Below are 17,109 nucleotides of genomic sequence, written 5' to 3'. Positions count from 1 at the left end.
ACATGCCTGTAATCCCAGCTACTGGGGAGATTGAGGCACGAAAACCATTTGAACCCTGGAGGTAGAGGTTGCAGTGAGCCGAGATTGCACCAGAGCACTCCAGCCTGGGGGACAGAGTAATACTCTGTCTCACACACACACAAAAAGGGAGCCTAACATGAAAATCTGTGGATTCATTACTACTTTCCCTTATGTGCCTATATAATCCCTTCAATCAGAACTTTGTCTTTTCTCAGCCCCTAGATGACCTAGTTCTAACTTCTAATGCTCCAATCCCTTCTGCACGCCATAACCAGAGTGGGTTCCCTCCAACACAGCTTCAACCAAGTATTCACAACAGATATTTACTTACTATCTGCAAAGTGCAAGGCACTTGAAAAAGACAGGCTAGACTTCAAAGGGCTTCAAATCTAGGAGAAGTATGAAGCACATACTCAAATATTTTCAAAGCAGAGTATTTGCCCTTAAACCAAAAGTTATTAAGTCCTTGACACCAAAACGCCCTAGGTGCTTTCAATGTCATTTCTCCGTCTGAAGAATTATACTCCGTTCCCTGCCTCCCCACATCTGTTTCTCTGCCCAGTTTTCAGTTCTCTCTAATGATCTGACCCTTCCTTACCAAACCAACTATTGTTTTTATTGGTCACTTATGATATCCAGACTAGGTTTATTAAATGAATGAACTCATGTAAAGTTTTAATAATAGTGTCTCGCCACGGTAAACATTCACTAAATATTAGCCATTATTAAGCTTATGGGTAGGTTGACTGATTCAGACATGACTTGCAATATAGTATTTTAATCATTTCAGGATTTGACGTCAACACTGAGATACAAATTCCTTGAAGGATTACGTAAAGGAAGTGATAGGTTCCACTTGAGTTGCCTAGGTTATACAAGTACTCCAAAGACACTTCTACAACTGGAAATTCTACATCATAGTATAGTCTACACTAGGATAAAGACACTTTTTGCATTTTTTGACTCAACTGACTATTGATAGTGAAGAGATTATCAATCCAATGGCCAGTATCATTAAATACAACGGATCAAATTTGTAGGCTTACAGCATATCTATTAAACAAGCATTCATTTATTCAATAAATAAATTGTACCTGCTACTGATATGTATGACGAATAGGTATTACCCCATTTCACAGTGTGGCTGGTGTGACTGTGGAGGAGAGAGTGAGGAGGAAGCACAAGGAGGCAATGGGGTAAGGGAAGCAGAATGTATAGGGCTTTAGAGAGCATTGTCAAGATTTAGTTATTTAATTCCCTGGAGAAGGAAAGCACCTGAGGGGTTTCAAGTAGTGAAATTACACATGTTTCATGTTTGAGGTTTAACAGGATCACTGAGGCTGCTAGGTTAAGATCAGCCCAATTGGTGGGGAGGGAAGCGGTGTGTACAAAGGTGAAAGCAGGGAAACCAGTGAAGAAAAGATTGCAATAGCACGATGGAGCCTCTCCTCATCAGGCTTGGCATCGTTAATTCCATATCTCCTCTCTGTTCACTAAAGCCAACTTTACTAATTGGTCAAAACAGCCCTGATCAAATTTTTTTTTTTTTATACAAAGTGCTTGATACGTACCTAGTTTGAATGAAGCAACAGAAAACACCAAAAGTATGCCATTGAAATTATGTTCCACAAACAGAACCCTCTCTTTTATCACACTCAAAAAAGTCCAGAGTTGAGAGCACTGGTAATAAGCATACAGTGCTACACATAACTTGGACTTCTGAATGGTCTTCTATCCTCTCTTGCTGTCTCCACTCTTGTTCCCCTTTGATCCATCCTTGAGTCTACACTGTTTCTAGAGCGATCTTCCCAAAATACAAAAACAGGCTGGGCACAGTGGCTCAAGCCAAGCCTGTAATCCAAGCACTTTGGGAAGCCGAGACAGGTGGAACACTTGAGGCCCGGAGTTCGAGACCAACCTGGCCAACATGGTGAAACCCGTCTCTACTAAAAAATACAAAAATTAGCTGGACTAAGCCAAATTCAGAAAGTATTTGCTTAGCACATTAGTCTATGCGCACAGCACCATTTAACCGAGTCCCAGATGTCTTAAGTTTACCCATTCAGCAACCATTTATTGAGCACTTAGCCTTGGTGATTAAAAAATAATAATAATAAGATTGAGTCTCTGGCCTAAAACAGGTCATGGCTAGTTCAAGACACAGACAAGTAAACAAGTAAGCATAATCCAGGGCATGAAAACCACAATTAGAGAGGAATGAAGAAGGCAGAGAAATAGCATAGACAAGAGCCATCAGCTCTGCCTGAGGATGTTAGAGAAGACTTCACAGAGTTTTAAAGCGAGTCTAGAAGGATAAGTAGGAAGTCAACAGGCAGGGGAGGCGACTGGAGCACCCTGGCACAGGGAATAAGAGGAAACGTGAGGTGCTAGTTTCTGGAGTTATGAAAAAGCAATGGGTCTGTATGCTAGTTCTGGAGGGGAGAGGACGGAGGCAGATCTCGTAAGGTTTCACACCATGTAAAGTGATGTGGGCTTCATTCTGTACGCAATGGGGAGCTACAGAAAGGTGATCCAGTTGTTTTTGTGGGTTTTTCTGTTATTTGTTTTTCTGAGACAGAGGCCTGCTATATCACCCAGGCTGGAGTCAAGTGGTGCGATCTCAGCTCACTGCAACCTCCGCCTCCCGGGTTCAAGCGATTCTCCTGCCTCAGCCTCCCAAGTAGCTGGGATTACAGGTATGCACTACACCCAACTAAATTTTGTATTTTTAGTAGAGATGGGGTTTCACCATGTTGGCCAGGCTGGTCATGAACTCCTGAGTTCAAATGCTGCGCCTCCCCAAGTGCTGGGATTATAGGCTTGAGCCACTGGTACCAGCTGGTTTTTGTATCTTAGAAAGATCACTCTGGAAACAGTGTAGACTCATGGATGGATCAAAGGGGAACAAGAGTGGAGAAAGCAAAAGAGAACAGAAGATCATTCAGAAATCCATGTAAGAGCCAGTAAGGGCCTAAACTCTATGAGGACAGACATCCAGGTTCAAACACAGCAGACCTTTAGAAGATTAAACTGAAGTATTTGATAGAAAAGACTATAGTTTTGAAAAAAACTCCAGGCCAGCCATGGTGGCTCAGGTTTATAATCCCAGCATTTTGGAAGGCCAAGGCAGGAGGATCACTTGAGGCCAGATGTTCAAGATCAGCCTGAGCAAAAGAGAGAGACCCCATCTCTACAAAAATAAAATAAAATAAAAAATTCAAAAAGCATGGTACCCTGTGCTGATAGCCCTAGCTACTCGGGAGGCTGAGCGGGGAGGATCCCTTGAGCCTGGGAATTCAAGGTTACAGGGAGCTATGATTGTGCCACTGCACTGCAGCCTGGACAACAAAGCAAGACCCTGTCTCTAAAAAAAAAAAAAAAAGGAAACAAACAAACCCCTCTAATTTGACAGAACATTTTATAATTAAACCAAAACACCCTGAAATGACATGGAAATATATTTTATAACAATTGCATGAGACATAAAAATTAACCCTAAATAATATGCAAGATCTTTTAAAATTATAAAAAGCAAACTGTTGGCCAGGCATGGTGGCTCACGCCTATAATCCCAACACTTTGAGAAGTTGAGGTGGGTAGATCACCTGAGGTCAGGAGTTTTAACACCAGCCTGGCCAACATCGTGAAACCCCGTCTCTACTAAAAATTCAAAAATTAGCCGGGCGTGGTGGCAGGTGCCTGTAATCCCAGCTACCCAGGAGGCTGAGGCAGGAGAATCGCTAGAACCCCGGAGGCAGAGGCTGCAGTGAGCCGAGATCATGCCATCACACTCCAGTCTGGGCAACAGAGCAAGACTTCGTCTCAAAAATAAATAAATAAAAGTAAACTGTTCATAAAGATCAATTTCAAAGGTTTCTGTAACTTAGCAAAGACATTTTAATGGAAAAGAACACAGGTTACTCAGTTCCACACCCAAGCCCTGACAATAAGTTGCTTCTTTTATCACTCGATGCTACTTAACAATATTTTTCAATATTTCTTAGGTTTTCTTAATGCCATAAAGAAGCTATTTTTTATGGAGGTGTTTTGTTTTTTTTTTTTGGTTTGAGACCCAGTCTTTATGTTTGTTTGGTTTTGAGACCTAGTCTTGCTCTGTTACCCAGGTTGGAGTGCTGTGGTGTGATCTTGGCTCATTGCAGACTCGACCTCCCGGGCTCAAGCGATCCTCCCACCTCAGCCTCCTGAGTAGCTGGGACTACAGGCGCACACCACCACGCTTGACTACTTTTTCTATTTTTTGTAGAGACAAGGTTTCGTCGTGTTCCCCAGGCTGGTCTTGAACTCCTGGGCTCAAGTGATATGCCCACTTCGGCCTCCGAAAGTGTTGGGATAACAGGCATGAGCCACCACACCTGGCCCAGGAAGCTATTCCTAAATCCCACCATTTTAAGGAATTTATTATCAGAAATAAACCACAGCTATTTACATGGAAACAAGATCTTGACTTTTGACCTAGCTGCTTTTGGTCTTTCATGTCATTTTTCTCCACTGTAATATCTGGACATTAGTAATCTAATTATGCACAAGGATCCTGCTTTCTGCAACTATTTTATTAGGAGAATAATTGGGATGAAATTACTTTAATAGATCCAACTCCCACACTCAAAAATTGGTTATCTAGTATATGGATTATTCATTACCCTTGATACCTAGTATGGCCATTCTCTGGCCATTTTTGTAGTGGCTGAGAAGGGAGGGCACTGACATTCAAATGATTCCAAGCTGGTAACATTACTAGTCTATATGATAAAGTCCAGAAGGAAAGGATAAAACATTGTTTGAAGCAAGGCTTTGCATGTCAATTGCCCTCTCTATCTGCTGACCTGTCAATACCAGGATCATCAATCACGCTTCTGCCCAGCTAAATGGAGAGCTGAGGATACAACAAAACAAGCTCTGCTCAATGAGAGGACAGACACCCCATTATGACTCCACCTCTTTCAGTTTTATTTGAGTGAGCAAGAAAGGGGAAGCACAGAATAAATACTACTAGTCATTAGTTTTCCTCAAGGACCTTCCACAGTGCTAGAAAAGCAGCAGGTACTCATTAAATCTTGTTCAGTTAAATGCTAACAGTCAGAAGACCATGAAAACATGAAAATGCTCCGGATAAACTTCCTTTATCTGGACCTTCTCTTATCCGGACCTTCTCATCTAGGTCATCGTGTTGCACTTTTTCACAATTATCCTACATTCTCTCTTTAAACCCCCACTTTAGATGTCTTATCTGCTTCTCCATTTAAGCATGAACTCCATGACTTCAGGGCCTAAGTGCTATCTTTCTTTGTACCCTGCACATAGTGTTCAGTAATGATTCCACCAATAAATGCTCTCACAACTTCACATGAAAAGTTACATATTGTCTCATCTACCCCTGCATTCCACTTTTTTACTATAAAGAAGATACTGATTCACGCCCTTAATTTGTATGGCTAATTAAGTTAAAACCTCATCTACTACTGCAGTGGGTCATATCATACTAAGAATATAAGAATTGATCATTGCTGTTACCCAATTCATTCTTACCTCTCCGAGTATAAACAGGGATTCAAGAGAATTTTGAAACTTGTAGTGTGCTGTCAAACACACATACAAAAGAAAACATACAGATGCTTACTGGTGGCTGCTTTGGACCTATCAATATGTACCTTGTAATTACTTTTTAACCTCAGGAACAGTAGTCTAATTAGAAAATGCATACTAGTAGCTTCTAATCTTAAAAAAGATTCTCAAAAGAAAGAAGAATCTCAAGCACTATAATTTTATCCTTAGTTTCTTGACATTAAATCATAAAGCTATTGGTTTGTTGTACCGAAAGATATCCATAAGAGTAACCACTTCAAAACTTTATTTTCATATTCCTGATAACAATCCAGCATAGAAATTCCCTATTAAAAGAGCTTCTGTTTCAGAAATTGAATGTGTCTCATACAACACACTGATGGTAGGAGCTCAGCAGGCTAATCGTGCAAAGCATACCTGGAGACAGTGGGCAGGGAACAGGCAAGCAGTGCGGCCTGGCAGCAGCTGCTGGAGGGGAGGAGCTGCAGAACCGGACCTCCACCAACCACAGATCCCGCAGGGCGACCACTGATGCGAGGCTGGCTTGTTAAGCTACAGTTGCCCTACCTCGAGCTGTCACTGCATAATGGTTGTGGGTGTGTGTGTGTGTGTGTGTGTGTGTGTGTGAGAGAGAGAGAGAGAGAGAGAGAGAGCGGGGAGGAGGGAGAGCAGGTTTTTGGCAATCTGTATAAATCAAAAAATGTTAATGTAAGTTAGGGGGGTTGCGGAGTAAACTGAAAGGAAGGTGGATTAGGCTGTGCGTGATCTGGGCAGAGAGATATAAAAGATGCTACACATTCCCATCAGACCAGTGTGTCTCCCAGTGCATATTTATTTGCAACCAAATCCTAACGTGGCCACTGGGCATTCTTAGTATTGCCTGATAATCCTTGCTAGAGTGTCAGCCTATTTGATGCTTCTGAGAAAAAACTTCATCTCTGCATAATTTTTCTTGAAGACTTTTCCTCTTTTGATCTGCTCACATAAACAAATGTCACTTCTGTATTTCTCCAAAGAAAGGAATTGTGTGGAAAAAAGATCAACTGTTATAACATGCCCCTGAGACAAGATGTCAAAGTTGGAAGCCAATTTTCTTTTGTAAGTCAAATGTGAAAACAGAATATAATGCCATGAATTTTGATGTATAAGCAGCTTTTTAAGGATTCTCTCTGACACCATATGTCAAAAATCATATTATTCATGCCCAATTATTTTTTAAAAAACATATAAACTTACACCATGTATTATGCTTCCATTTATCTTCATGAAGCTACTGTATCCCCTATTCCATTAAGGGATAAAGGGCACAATCTTTTGTATTGCTACGTAAGCAAGTCCTCCCTTCACAAGTCACCCCTGTCCTTTACAATGACTTCTTTATTTTCCACAAGTCACGTGTACAGTATTTGCTTTATTTCCCAACTAAAACTAATACATGCAAATTCAGTCTCTGTTCCTTTAATGCTAATTCAGATGAAGCATCTACAGTAGAAATCCTACAGCCTCGTGCTCACATGTATACAATCATTAACAGAGACTTGACAGTGGTTGATTTCAAGTCAAACAAGTCCTAAAAAGCGACCTTCGGCAAAGCCCAAAGGAATCAAAACTATACCCTCTCGCGACCACAGCACTACTGAATCCACCCTTCAAACATTTTTGTTTCAAACATTACAACCCAATCATTTACCAAAACCACAGCTTATTCCTGATTTAGAAAAGTAAAGTTCACGGACTTACTAAGCTATACAACTCCAGCCAGAACGCACAAATGCCTTTTCTAAGCCTGGCAATCACACAGCATTTGAACTGAAAACCCACATTTTTAAGCTCAGAATCAGTGGGTCATTGTTGATCACCTTGTTGATATAATAAACAGCTGATACTTTCAAATATTATTAGCTAGTCCCTCTTGTGCCATAGTTTAATAGACAAGAACAAATAGTTTACACACATTCACCCTGAAGAAGGGCTGCATTAACACTTAGCCTGTGCGATATAATTACTATACTCATAAGCACATATTGAACTTAGTTGATTCTCTCACGTTTCAGTAGTTCTGCTTTCCAAAGCAGGGGGAGGCACAGGTCCCTGAAAGACTCCAGCAAGGTTTCTCTTGGCACGGGGAAGAATGTGATAAACAGGGAAAACACAATCACGCGGAATGTCTGGACTTGGTTCCTTTGTGATACTTAAATAGCACTCCCCTACTGGGCTTTACCCACTGCACTGAATGCAGAAACCATTTTAGAGCTTAACAATTCAGTCTCTACACACACCAAGAGGAAGAACTCAGAAAATCTAAATATAAAATAGGGGTATGTTAAGAAATATTGACCTGTTTCCCTCTCTCCCAGCAGGACTGGTATTTTTTTTTTTTTTTTTTTCATCTTGGAGGCAAAACATGTTAATCCTGAGAACAGAGTCAACGTCAATCTGAAAAGAAACTTGATAGAAAACTAAAACTCTGGTTAAAAGAAGGAAAGGAGAAAAAAAAATCCAAAAACTCCTTGGGACCAACATATCAGGGTTAAGCCCCTTGCGTGTTCATTTTCCTTGATGTCATAGCCCAACACCAGCTTAATTCAAGCATTCATGTAATTCATCAATCTTAGAAGAAGGATGCAAGAAGACTATGTACGATTCCTGAAGTTTTCTCAGTGCAGTTTTACAAGAGCTCCACGTTCTAGCCCCAGATTGCTATAAGGGCAGGAGATTCTCTTTGGGGTGGTGGTTTACCATTGAACTTTTCATAAGTCACATGAGCATGTGGCTCTGATGGAGGGAGGGAGGCTGCCGAGAACAAATAACAGCTACTTTATCCTTCTTTGAATGATACAAGATACAAGCTCAAGCTGAATCTAGTTGGAAGAGCATTTTTATTTTAGACTTGTAAATAAATGACGCTGAATTCCAATACAAAAACAAACATTTCAAAAGAAACTCCTAATGGGGGCAAAAATCATGAAGGGGGAGTGATAGAAACAAAGAATTCTACATAACAAACTTTTTCAAATGTTTAAATTTTTAAAAAATCGAGTCACCTTTTCTGGGCTGGGCTCTGTATATCCAGTTTTCGTCATCCACTTCCACCTGCTGCCCACAAACTGAGAGCTCTCCATCACTGCGAAACAGCCTCTTTGTCTGCCTGGACAAGGAGGAGAAATTTATCCAACTCACAGCACGTGAGAGAGAACCTGCATTCGGCTTGAGTCTGAAGGAACCTGAAGAGCCTTCCTTTTTCATCTTCTTTTCAAAATCAACTAGAGACAAAGAACAGACCAGCAAACAAAACGCTGGGTTTTTTGCATTGGCCCAGGTCCTCTCCACACGCCTGCTGTTTCCCTCTTAGACAACGCTGACAGTCAGGCACGGCATTATCCAAAAAGACGGCTTCTGTGTCACCCAATTAAAAAGAAAGGGAAAAGGAGGGATTAAGAAAGAAAAGAAAAATGTTTTACCCTAGCCACACTGTGGACTCCGTTTCTAGATCAGCGATATCCACGGCCAAAAAATAATAAATAAATAAAAGTATAATTTAAAAAATGAAACAGGGTGTTCATTTCAGGAGCACTTGTCAGGACTTTGCAAAACACAAAGCCAGGGCACTCCGACTCTTTGGTGTGTCCCTAGCATCCCAAACTGTAATCCTACTCCACTCCTGGGCATCTTTCCCCACCAGGGCAGAAAGCCAGCTGTCGGTTGCAGAAAGAAGGAACTCCTCGCCCTAGAGAAAAAGATTCAGGGTCAAGCCAGGCACCCAGTTTACAGTTCACCCACACGGTCACTTGGGAGAAATCAAAGAGCTCAGCTCACTCGCCCCAGCACAGGGCAGAATCATAAACCGCCCACTTGCTCTCCTTCCCGTCTGTGAAGCGCTCGTTAAGAGCCGCAGGACTCCGCAAACAATAAAACCGGCTGCGTGGCTATTGCTTGGATTACAGAGCAAGCACTCCTGCGAAAGACGATAGGCTTTCCTGACACCAAAGGCACCTCATTGGAGACAGAAAACTCCGCCTCTCCACAGCCAATACTTCAGTGGCAGCTCAAACTTCTGAACTTTAGCGCAGTTAGGGGTATGCAAGTCTGTGCAGAATACAGACTTCTGGGCATAAAGAAAAAGAACTTGATTATTAATTATCAAACCATACTTCTGAAACGACAATTTTGAGAAGGGGCTTAATACAGTATATAGATATAGATATATCCAACATTCCTAGATGTATTTAGGAATGTCCATCATTTAAGGAAACATACTTCCAAAGAGAATATAATGGACCCCAGCTTCCAACAAAGGTGAAACGCAGCCATTATTGTACTTGTTATTGTCACTCCTGCCTGTCACCAGCAGCCAGAGTGTGGGACTGAGGATTCTCCTCTGCCCTATCACTGGGAGCCCCTGGGGGTTATTCCTCTCCAATCTTGAATGATCATCCTATCACAAAGAGTCATCAGAGAGCTATACTAGTGGCACTTAGCTGCAGGCTCTAGCCCTGAGCCTCCTCTGCAAACTACCTAGAGCCATAACTTGCAATGCATTTGGGTGTAGCATTTCACCCAAGGCTAACTTACTGCAATTGCATGGTCCTAGGGGTGTTCAAAGTCCCTGCAACTTTCCATCATAGAAACTTGGGTCGGCATCTCCTTCCCCCAAGTGTTATTTGGAGTAAAGCAAATAAGCAACAAGTAGAGAACTAGGTCCCGCAGCACTTTGCTTTACTCAGCATCGATCAAATACATTAAAACTAACAAACTGCAATAGAAAACAAACTTTGATTAAAAATTTTAAAACAAGGATTTTGCATCATACATCTACTCCAATTCACTGAGATTTTAAGAAAAAGGCTCTACAAGCTTACTGGGACAGCAACACTTGTAGAAGATAGTCAGAAGTTCTACAAAGTGTTCCTAGGATGGGCAGTTCATATTATACCATGTAAATAATGACAGAGAACAGGTACTACTAAGGGAGAAGCTACAAAGCAGCCTCAGTTTAAAAGCTAAAAGAGTCCTTGAGATCACATAGTTTAAACTCCTTGATTTTCAGATAGGAAAGCTCAGGCCCAGAGAAAGTATGTTCATACCCAATGTCACACAGAGGAGTCAGTAATGAAGACCAGGCTGCATCTGACACCACTGGGATCAGAGATTCACACACTTACCAGGGATGCTTGCTATATCACCAAGTGCTCTGGGCCTATTTCAATTATTAATTGGAATAATATCTCCACTTTGACTACCACTGTAAAGGCAAAGGTAAAATATTTGTGCATAACACCAGTGGCAAACATCAAACATCCACTCTCTTCTTTCTGAGTAGAAAGCACTTTTTGAGAGTCTCAAAATATAAAAGGAAAAGTAAAAAACGACCATCTCACCAGAAAAATCCATTAATGTCCCAAATGCTGTTTACCATTGCATTGGTTCACGAGACCCCCTGCCACACATCTGTGCACACTCAAAGGATCCATGGAACCCAAGCAATAAACACAATTCTCTTCTCCCTACTCTCTACGTCCTGTGGCTGCATTTTTTAATTTAAAAATATCTGGCTGGGCATGGTGGCTTACGTCTATAAACCCAGCACTTTGGGAGACCAAGGTAGATGAATCGTTTGAGCTCAGGAGTTCAAGCCCAGCCTGGGAAACATGGCAAAACCCTGTGTCTACAAATAATACCCCCCAAAAAAGAAAAAAAAATTAGTCATGCATGTTAGTCCCAGCTACTCAGGAGGCTGAGGGAGGAGGATCACTTGAGCCCAGGAAATTGAGGCTTCAGTGAGCTGTGGTTGCATCACTGCACTCTAGCCTGGGCAACAGAATGAGACCCTGTCTCAAAAAATAAATAAATAAGAAAAATAAAAAATTATATATATGCTTAAACCTTGTGCTGTTTGTTTTTTTTGTTTTTTTGTTTTTTTTGAGATGGAGTTTCCCTCTTGTTGCCCAGGCTGGAATGCAATGGCACGCTCTCGGCTCACCACAACCTCCGCCTCCCAGGTACAAGTGATTCTCCTGCCTCAGCCTCCTGAGTAGCTGGGATTACAGGCATGTGCCACCACACTCAGCTAATTTTGTATTTTTACTAGACATGGGGTTTCTCCATGTTGGTCAGGCTGGTCTCGAACTCCTAACCTCAGGTGATCCACCCGCCTCAGCCTCCCAAAGTGCTGGGATTACAGATGTGAGCCACCATGCCCGGCCCAAGTGCTGTTCTGTATTTACCAGAAGGGCTGTTGAGCGCTTTCCTCAACTCTTCCTCCGTGGAGTGTGCATACATACAGCAGCAAAGGTGAATTGGTGTCATTAGTAACTGGCGTGTTTTCCTCTAGTGCCCCCATCCCTGTATACATCAAGGAAAGGTTTAATAGCAGAAGCTAAAGGAACATTTCCTGCCAAGCAGCCAAAAACAATAACTAGTCCATTTGGGGACTAGACTTATGACTCTCCCTCAAAGTAAGTGCCCACTTATGCCAGATTTCCAGAAACCGTGCACCCACAAATCATAAGGCCTAGGGATACGTTTGCATAATAACCAGTTCTCTGTCTACTGGCTAGTGCATATTTCTGTTATATTGGGCCTTGATTATTAAATCTTCATTTATCTAAGAAAGTCAAATAAATTAACTACTTTTACAACTGGATCAGAGTTCCTGTTGGTCAAGAGAATATAATGGTTTAAATCAGCTTTGTAGGTAATATTTAGATTTTAACTCTGCATATTAGATATATACTCTAATTAGCTGAGAACATCCTAAGCGGGCTTCTTAAGAAGCTACTATATTGACTCAAGCTATATTTGTTTAGCAACCACAATAAGCCCTACATTTTAGTTATGTGGATTATCAACCCAAGAGCCATACCAATCACCCCTCCCGGCAGTAGGTCCAAGGCTACTTTGTGCCACATGCTTCCTGTATATTATTGCTAATCCTCACAGTAACCCTGCCATGGAAAATCCCTACATTTATTTCTTCATTTATTTTGAGGCAGAATCTCACTCTGTCCCTCAGGCTGGAGCACATGATCTTGGCTCACTGCAACCTTTGCCTCCTGGGTTCAAGCAATTTTCTTTCCTCAGCCTCCCAAGTAGGTGGAACTACAGGCACGCGCCTCCACGCCTCGCTAATTTTTGTATTTTTAGTAGAGACGGGATTTTGCCATGTTGGTCAGGCTGGTCTCAAACTCCTGATGTCAGGTGATCTGCCCACCTCAGCCTCCCAAAGTGCTGGGATTACAGGCATGACCCACCGCTCCCCACCCACAAATCCCTACTTTTACAGTAATTTTTTTTTAAGTAACTTCAGCTATAATCTTCGAAGTAATGAAAACATCTTAATGTAGCTATTTTTCCGCAAGAAAATCTACATTAGACTGCCTTGTCCCCATGTGGGACAGACGTGCTGAACAGATTTTATCCGCCTTCCTTACCGCGCTGCGCTGCCCCCTCCCCTCTCACTGTCAGGCTGTCAAATTCGAACTTCTGCTGTCATCACATGTGCCAATAACTGCTCCCTTCCTACCACTTTGCCACTGCTGAGCTTCAGGCCTTAGGAATCAAATAAACAGGCTTGTTTAAATTACATGTTTAGTGGGAGTTAATGAGGGCTCACGGAATAAAAGGCAGAGCCTCTGTGGAAGGGCTTTGTCGCAGCTGCCTTTGGCCAGCACCCATCTCCTTCACCAGCAGGATGGAAGCCCCAGGGTGGAAATGGCTGGAGGAGCAGACCCTGCATAATGACCCCCAGGTGGATCTTTACACCACGTTTATGATCAATAGAATCTTTTATATTAAGTTCTCCGCATTTGAGGGTCACTTATCCGTCACTGCTGACAAAGGGACAAGAAATTACTCTATATTACTCTATATATTTCAGAAATGATGTAAGTAATACATTAAGGAAAAGTTAACTATAAAAACTGGAGGCATCAGAATAAATTACCAGAGGAAGTTCTAGAATCATCTCCTTTGGGAATTCCTAAGTCAAATACCCATTAATTTGGAAAGATTTATTTGTGCTTCTACCAAGAGTCAAAGGAACAGACTGATATGTTTGGAAGGTTCTTGCCATAAGACGCAATATTTTATGTTTCAACATATACTGCATCCTTAAAAAGGAGTTTATCATAAATGAAAGTTGGAGACTTAATAAAAAGTGTTAAAGAGGACAAGATATAGGATTAGACAAACCTTTCAATGCAACCAGGCATGTAATTGCTCTACTCGCCATCTGTGTAAACTGCCAGCCAAAAATAGGAACTAATTTCAAGTGCCATCAGTTTTTTGGCCTCACAGGCCACAAATGAGCACTGTGACTTTTCACTTCCATGTGTAGCTTGCCTGCCCTGTCAAACCTAGAGAAGAGAACAAGAGAGGCCACACCCTGAAGTTAGAAATCAATGGGAAAACACGGCTGGATTGCGAGAGCTGCTGGGGTTGGCTGGTTTGACTGGGAGTGAGGCGCATAAACAGAAGGCATGTGAACAGAGACAAAGGTGCAAAGAGAACCACATAGAGCAGAGAGGAGGACTGCTCTCTATGGTGTCACATTCTGAGTGGCCCTGCCTGGGCTGGGAGCAGTGAACTGTGCCTCTCATCAGATTACTGCATGAGTCACCCGGACAACCCACAGGGGCCTTTAGCTTAGGACAGGGTACAGTAGGTTTTCCAACTATCATCTCCTGTGAATAATTTAACAGTAGACTTAAATGGAAATCTTTCTATGAGGTAATTTGTACACAAGAATAATGAAAGCCTATCTCAATATCAAAAGTAAATACTTTGAGCCAGATATTTATAACTAGAAAAACAAAACCACCAAACCGTATTACCCCCAGGACCACAGCAAACACACTCCCCATAGTACATTAAATCCTTCTTCCTTTATCCACCTTTCCACCCACCAAGGAATGGAACCAGTGATTGTACTCCAGAAAGAAGTCATGGAAGGCAAAACACAGCTAATCACCTATTCAGAGCTGGTCCCGTTTTCAGGTTGCCCACAACTACCACTGCTTTAATACTTAAAAGAAGGAAAAGCACTGACTTTTCATTAAACCCTGGCTTTAAAAGCCACAGTGCCTTCAATGGAATTAATAGTGCTGTTCCCCTCAAAGGGAAAGACTCAACACAAACATTTATGCATATGTATCACCACCAGCCCAACTCCCACCTTTCAAAGTCTTCATGCCTGCAAAGGGCGAACAGATCTGACATCCTAAGCCTTAGCCGCACTGTCCCCATGGGATCACTTGATACAGGAGCAATATGGCAGATTATTGTTCTCAGTCCCCTGAGGTGCGAGGGGATAAAGGATGTCGCCGGTACAGAAGCCGCCACTGACAGAAAACATGGACGTCAGAGGCTTGGGAAGCAGTACACAACCAAGAATGCGACATCTGCACCAACTTTCACCAAGAAAATGTCCCCAGTCTAAGGGGTTCAGATTACAAGAAACCCTAAAACGGCATCAACTTTGAGATTCTTCTGATACAAGAAGACCAAGGGTAAACTTACTCTGAGATCAAAATAAAATTCCAAATAAATAATTTTTTTAAAAATAATAACTTCCTTTGTTCTCGATACCTTTCCTATAGCCTCTCCTGTGATCACTGTGGTTATTATTTTTTTCTATCTACTCAACCAGTTTTTTTTTTTTTTTTTTTTTGCAAATTGTATTAAGCATCTAAAATCACAGGAGATCTTATTGAAATGCAGAGTGTGATTCAGGTCTGGGGAAGGGACTGAAATTCTGAACTCCCAGAAGTGCCCAAGTGATGCTAGTGCACAGACCAGGTTTAAGTTAGCACAGCACTAGACTATAATGCCCTCTGAGGCCAGGGAGCTCATCTGTCATCTTCCTGTCCCTTATAGCAGTGGTCCCCAACCTTTTTGGCACCAGGGACCAGTGTCGTGAAAGACCATTTTTCCATGGACAGCAGGGTAGGGGGTGGTTTCAGAATGAAACTGTTCCACCTCAGCTCATCAGCAGCATGAGATTCTCATAAGGAGTGTGCAACCTAGATCCCTGGCATGCCTGGCTCACAACAGGGTTCGCACTCCTGTGAGAATCTAATGCCACTGCCCGTCTGACAGGAGGTGAAGCTCAGGCAGTCATGCTCGCTTGCCCACAGCTCACCTCCTGCTGAGCGGCCCGGTTCCTAATAGGCCACAGCCTGGGGTTTCGGGACCCCTGCCTTATAATACCTTACACACAGCTAACATTTAGCCAATGTTGGTTGACAGGGTGAAAAATGGAACCATCTGTCATTTCCATGTTACCTCTTTCTTTTGATCTTAACAAGTTTCAGCGTAAGGAGATAAGTAGGCCTTTACAGCAACCACGCCTTTATCACTAAATCACAAAAAGCAAAAGTAAAATGTATAAACTGGCAAAAAGTATACAATCTGAATTAAAGGGTTAATAATAAAACCGCATCCATATGGCCATACTGTTTCACTTTGGGAAGAAAGAAGGTTATTAACTGATAGGCGTATGCTTTCCTTCATTTATTAGGACATCTTCACTGCTTCCATCCACCAAAACTTCCGAATCCAATGTTCCAGGCCAGCCCAGTGCAATCAACAGTGAGCCAAATCAAAAAGCAGCCCACATTCTACCTGATAATCCACACACAGGCTGGGACCTGCTGGGTTCTACTAGGTGAATTGAATTGCTCCATGCCAGTGGAAAAATGTTTTTACGTCAGTTTTTCCTAGTAGATGTTTAAGAAATTACAAAGAATTTTCCAATCGACCTTACGTGACCTTCTAAAGCATTTATTCTATTTAACTCTATCTTTAAAACTATACTCGCAATGGCGCTACAGTGCTTACACTGAATATATCCGACTTCTAACAGACATTTTATCAATTCAGCCTACTTTTACTGTGCTACGCCTACATGCTAAATACATGTGACACATTGCTTGATACAAGCACTGATTTCCAGTGAAGCAGATAAATCTTACTTTTAATGATTTATTAACAGAATTGAATATACAGTAACTAAAATTAATCAGGAGCACCCAGTAAGCAAAAACATCGAGTATGTTTCCAAACAAGGAAAGAGACAGAAATGCAAAAACATATATTTAGGATTATTGCAGCTATGCATCAGTATGTGTGTCACCTCCAGAAATAGCAAATGTAATCCCAGTTACAGGGATCAGTTCAAATATTTATTGATCTCTATGCTAGGAGATGGGCCAGGGAGGCTGATTCTAAAGCAAAAAAAGATAGGGCCCTGCCCTAGAGGACTATTAAATGTGTTGTAGAAGACAGATATGCACAGTTACTTTCAATATACTGCAAAAAAACAAATGCAAGAAACAAGTAGTAGGCCCGAGTCAAGCCTCTGGGCTTCAGTAATTTCTTCGGGATGAGATGTGCTCTCTAGCTGAGTTTTCTAGTGGTCGGGAGATTTAGTCAACCAGTAGTGTGCTAGTAAACTGGCTCTCTGGGGCGGGGATGAGGGACGTGGGAAGTCATGACTTTTAATACATA

General features: G+C 41.9%; 1 protein-coding gene across 3 annotated transcripts in view; it reads right to left on the bottom strand.

Moving 5' to 3' along the window:
- Positions 1–11,223, bottom strand: part of NHSL1 (NHS like 1) — a 151,156-nt gene extending 139,933 nt beyond the window's left edge. For 2 of the 3 annotated variants that reach the window (XM_017958280.3, XM_017958281.3), the window contains exon 1: positions 8,649–11,223. In XM_017958280.3, the coding sequence (XP_017813769.2) occupies positions 8,649–8,850 (202 nt within the window). In that variant the 5' untranslated portion in view covers positions 8,851–11,223. Of the gene's footprint in view, positions 1–7,651; positions 7,787–8,648 lie in introns of those variants that run through there. The other variant, XM_017958284.3, reaches the window with a different exon arrangement.
- Positions 11,224–17,109: the final 5,886 nt, after the last annotated feature.

This window comes from Papio anubis, chromosome 6, assembly GCF_008728515.1.
Source record: "Papio anubis isolate 15944 chromosome 6, Panubis1.0, whole genome shotgun sequence".
In the NCBI taxonomy this organism is placed as follows: domain Eukaryota; kingdom Metazoa; phylum Chordata; class Mammalia; order Primates; family Cercopithecidae; genus Papio; species Papio anubis.
This window is presented reverse-complemented; position numbering and strand designations above follow the sequence as displayed.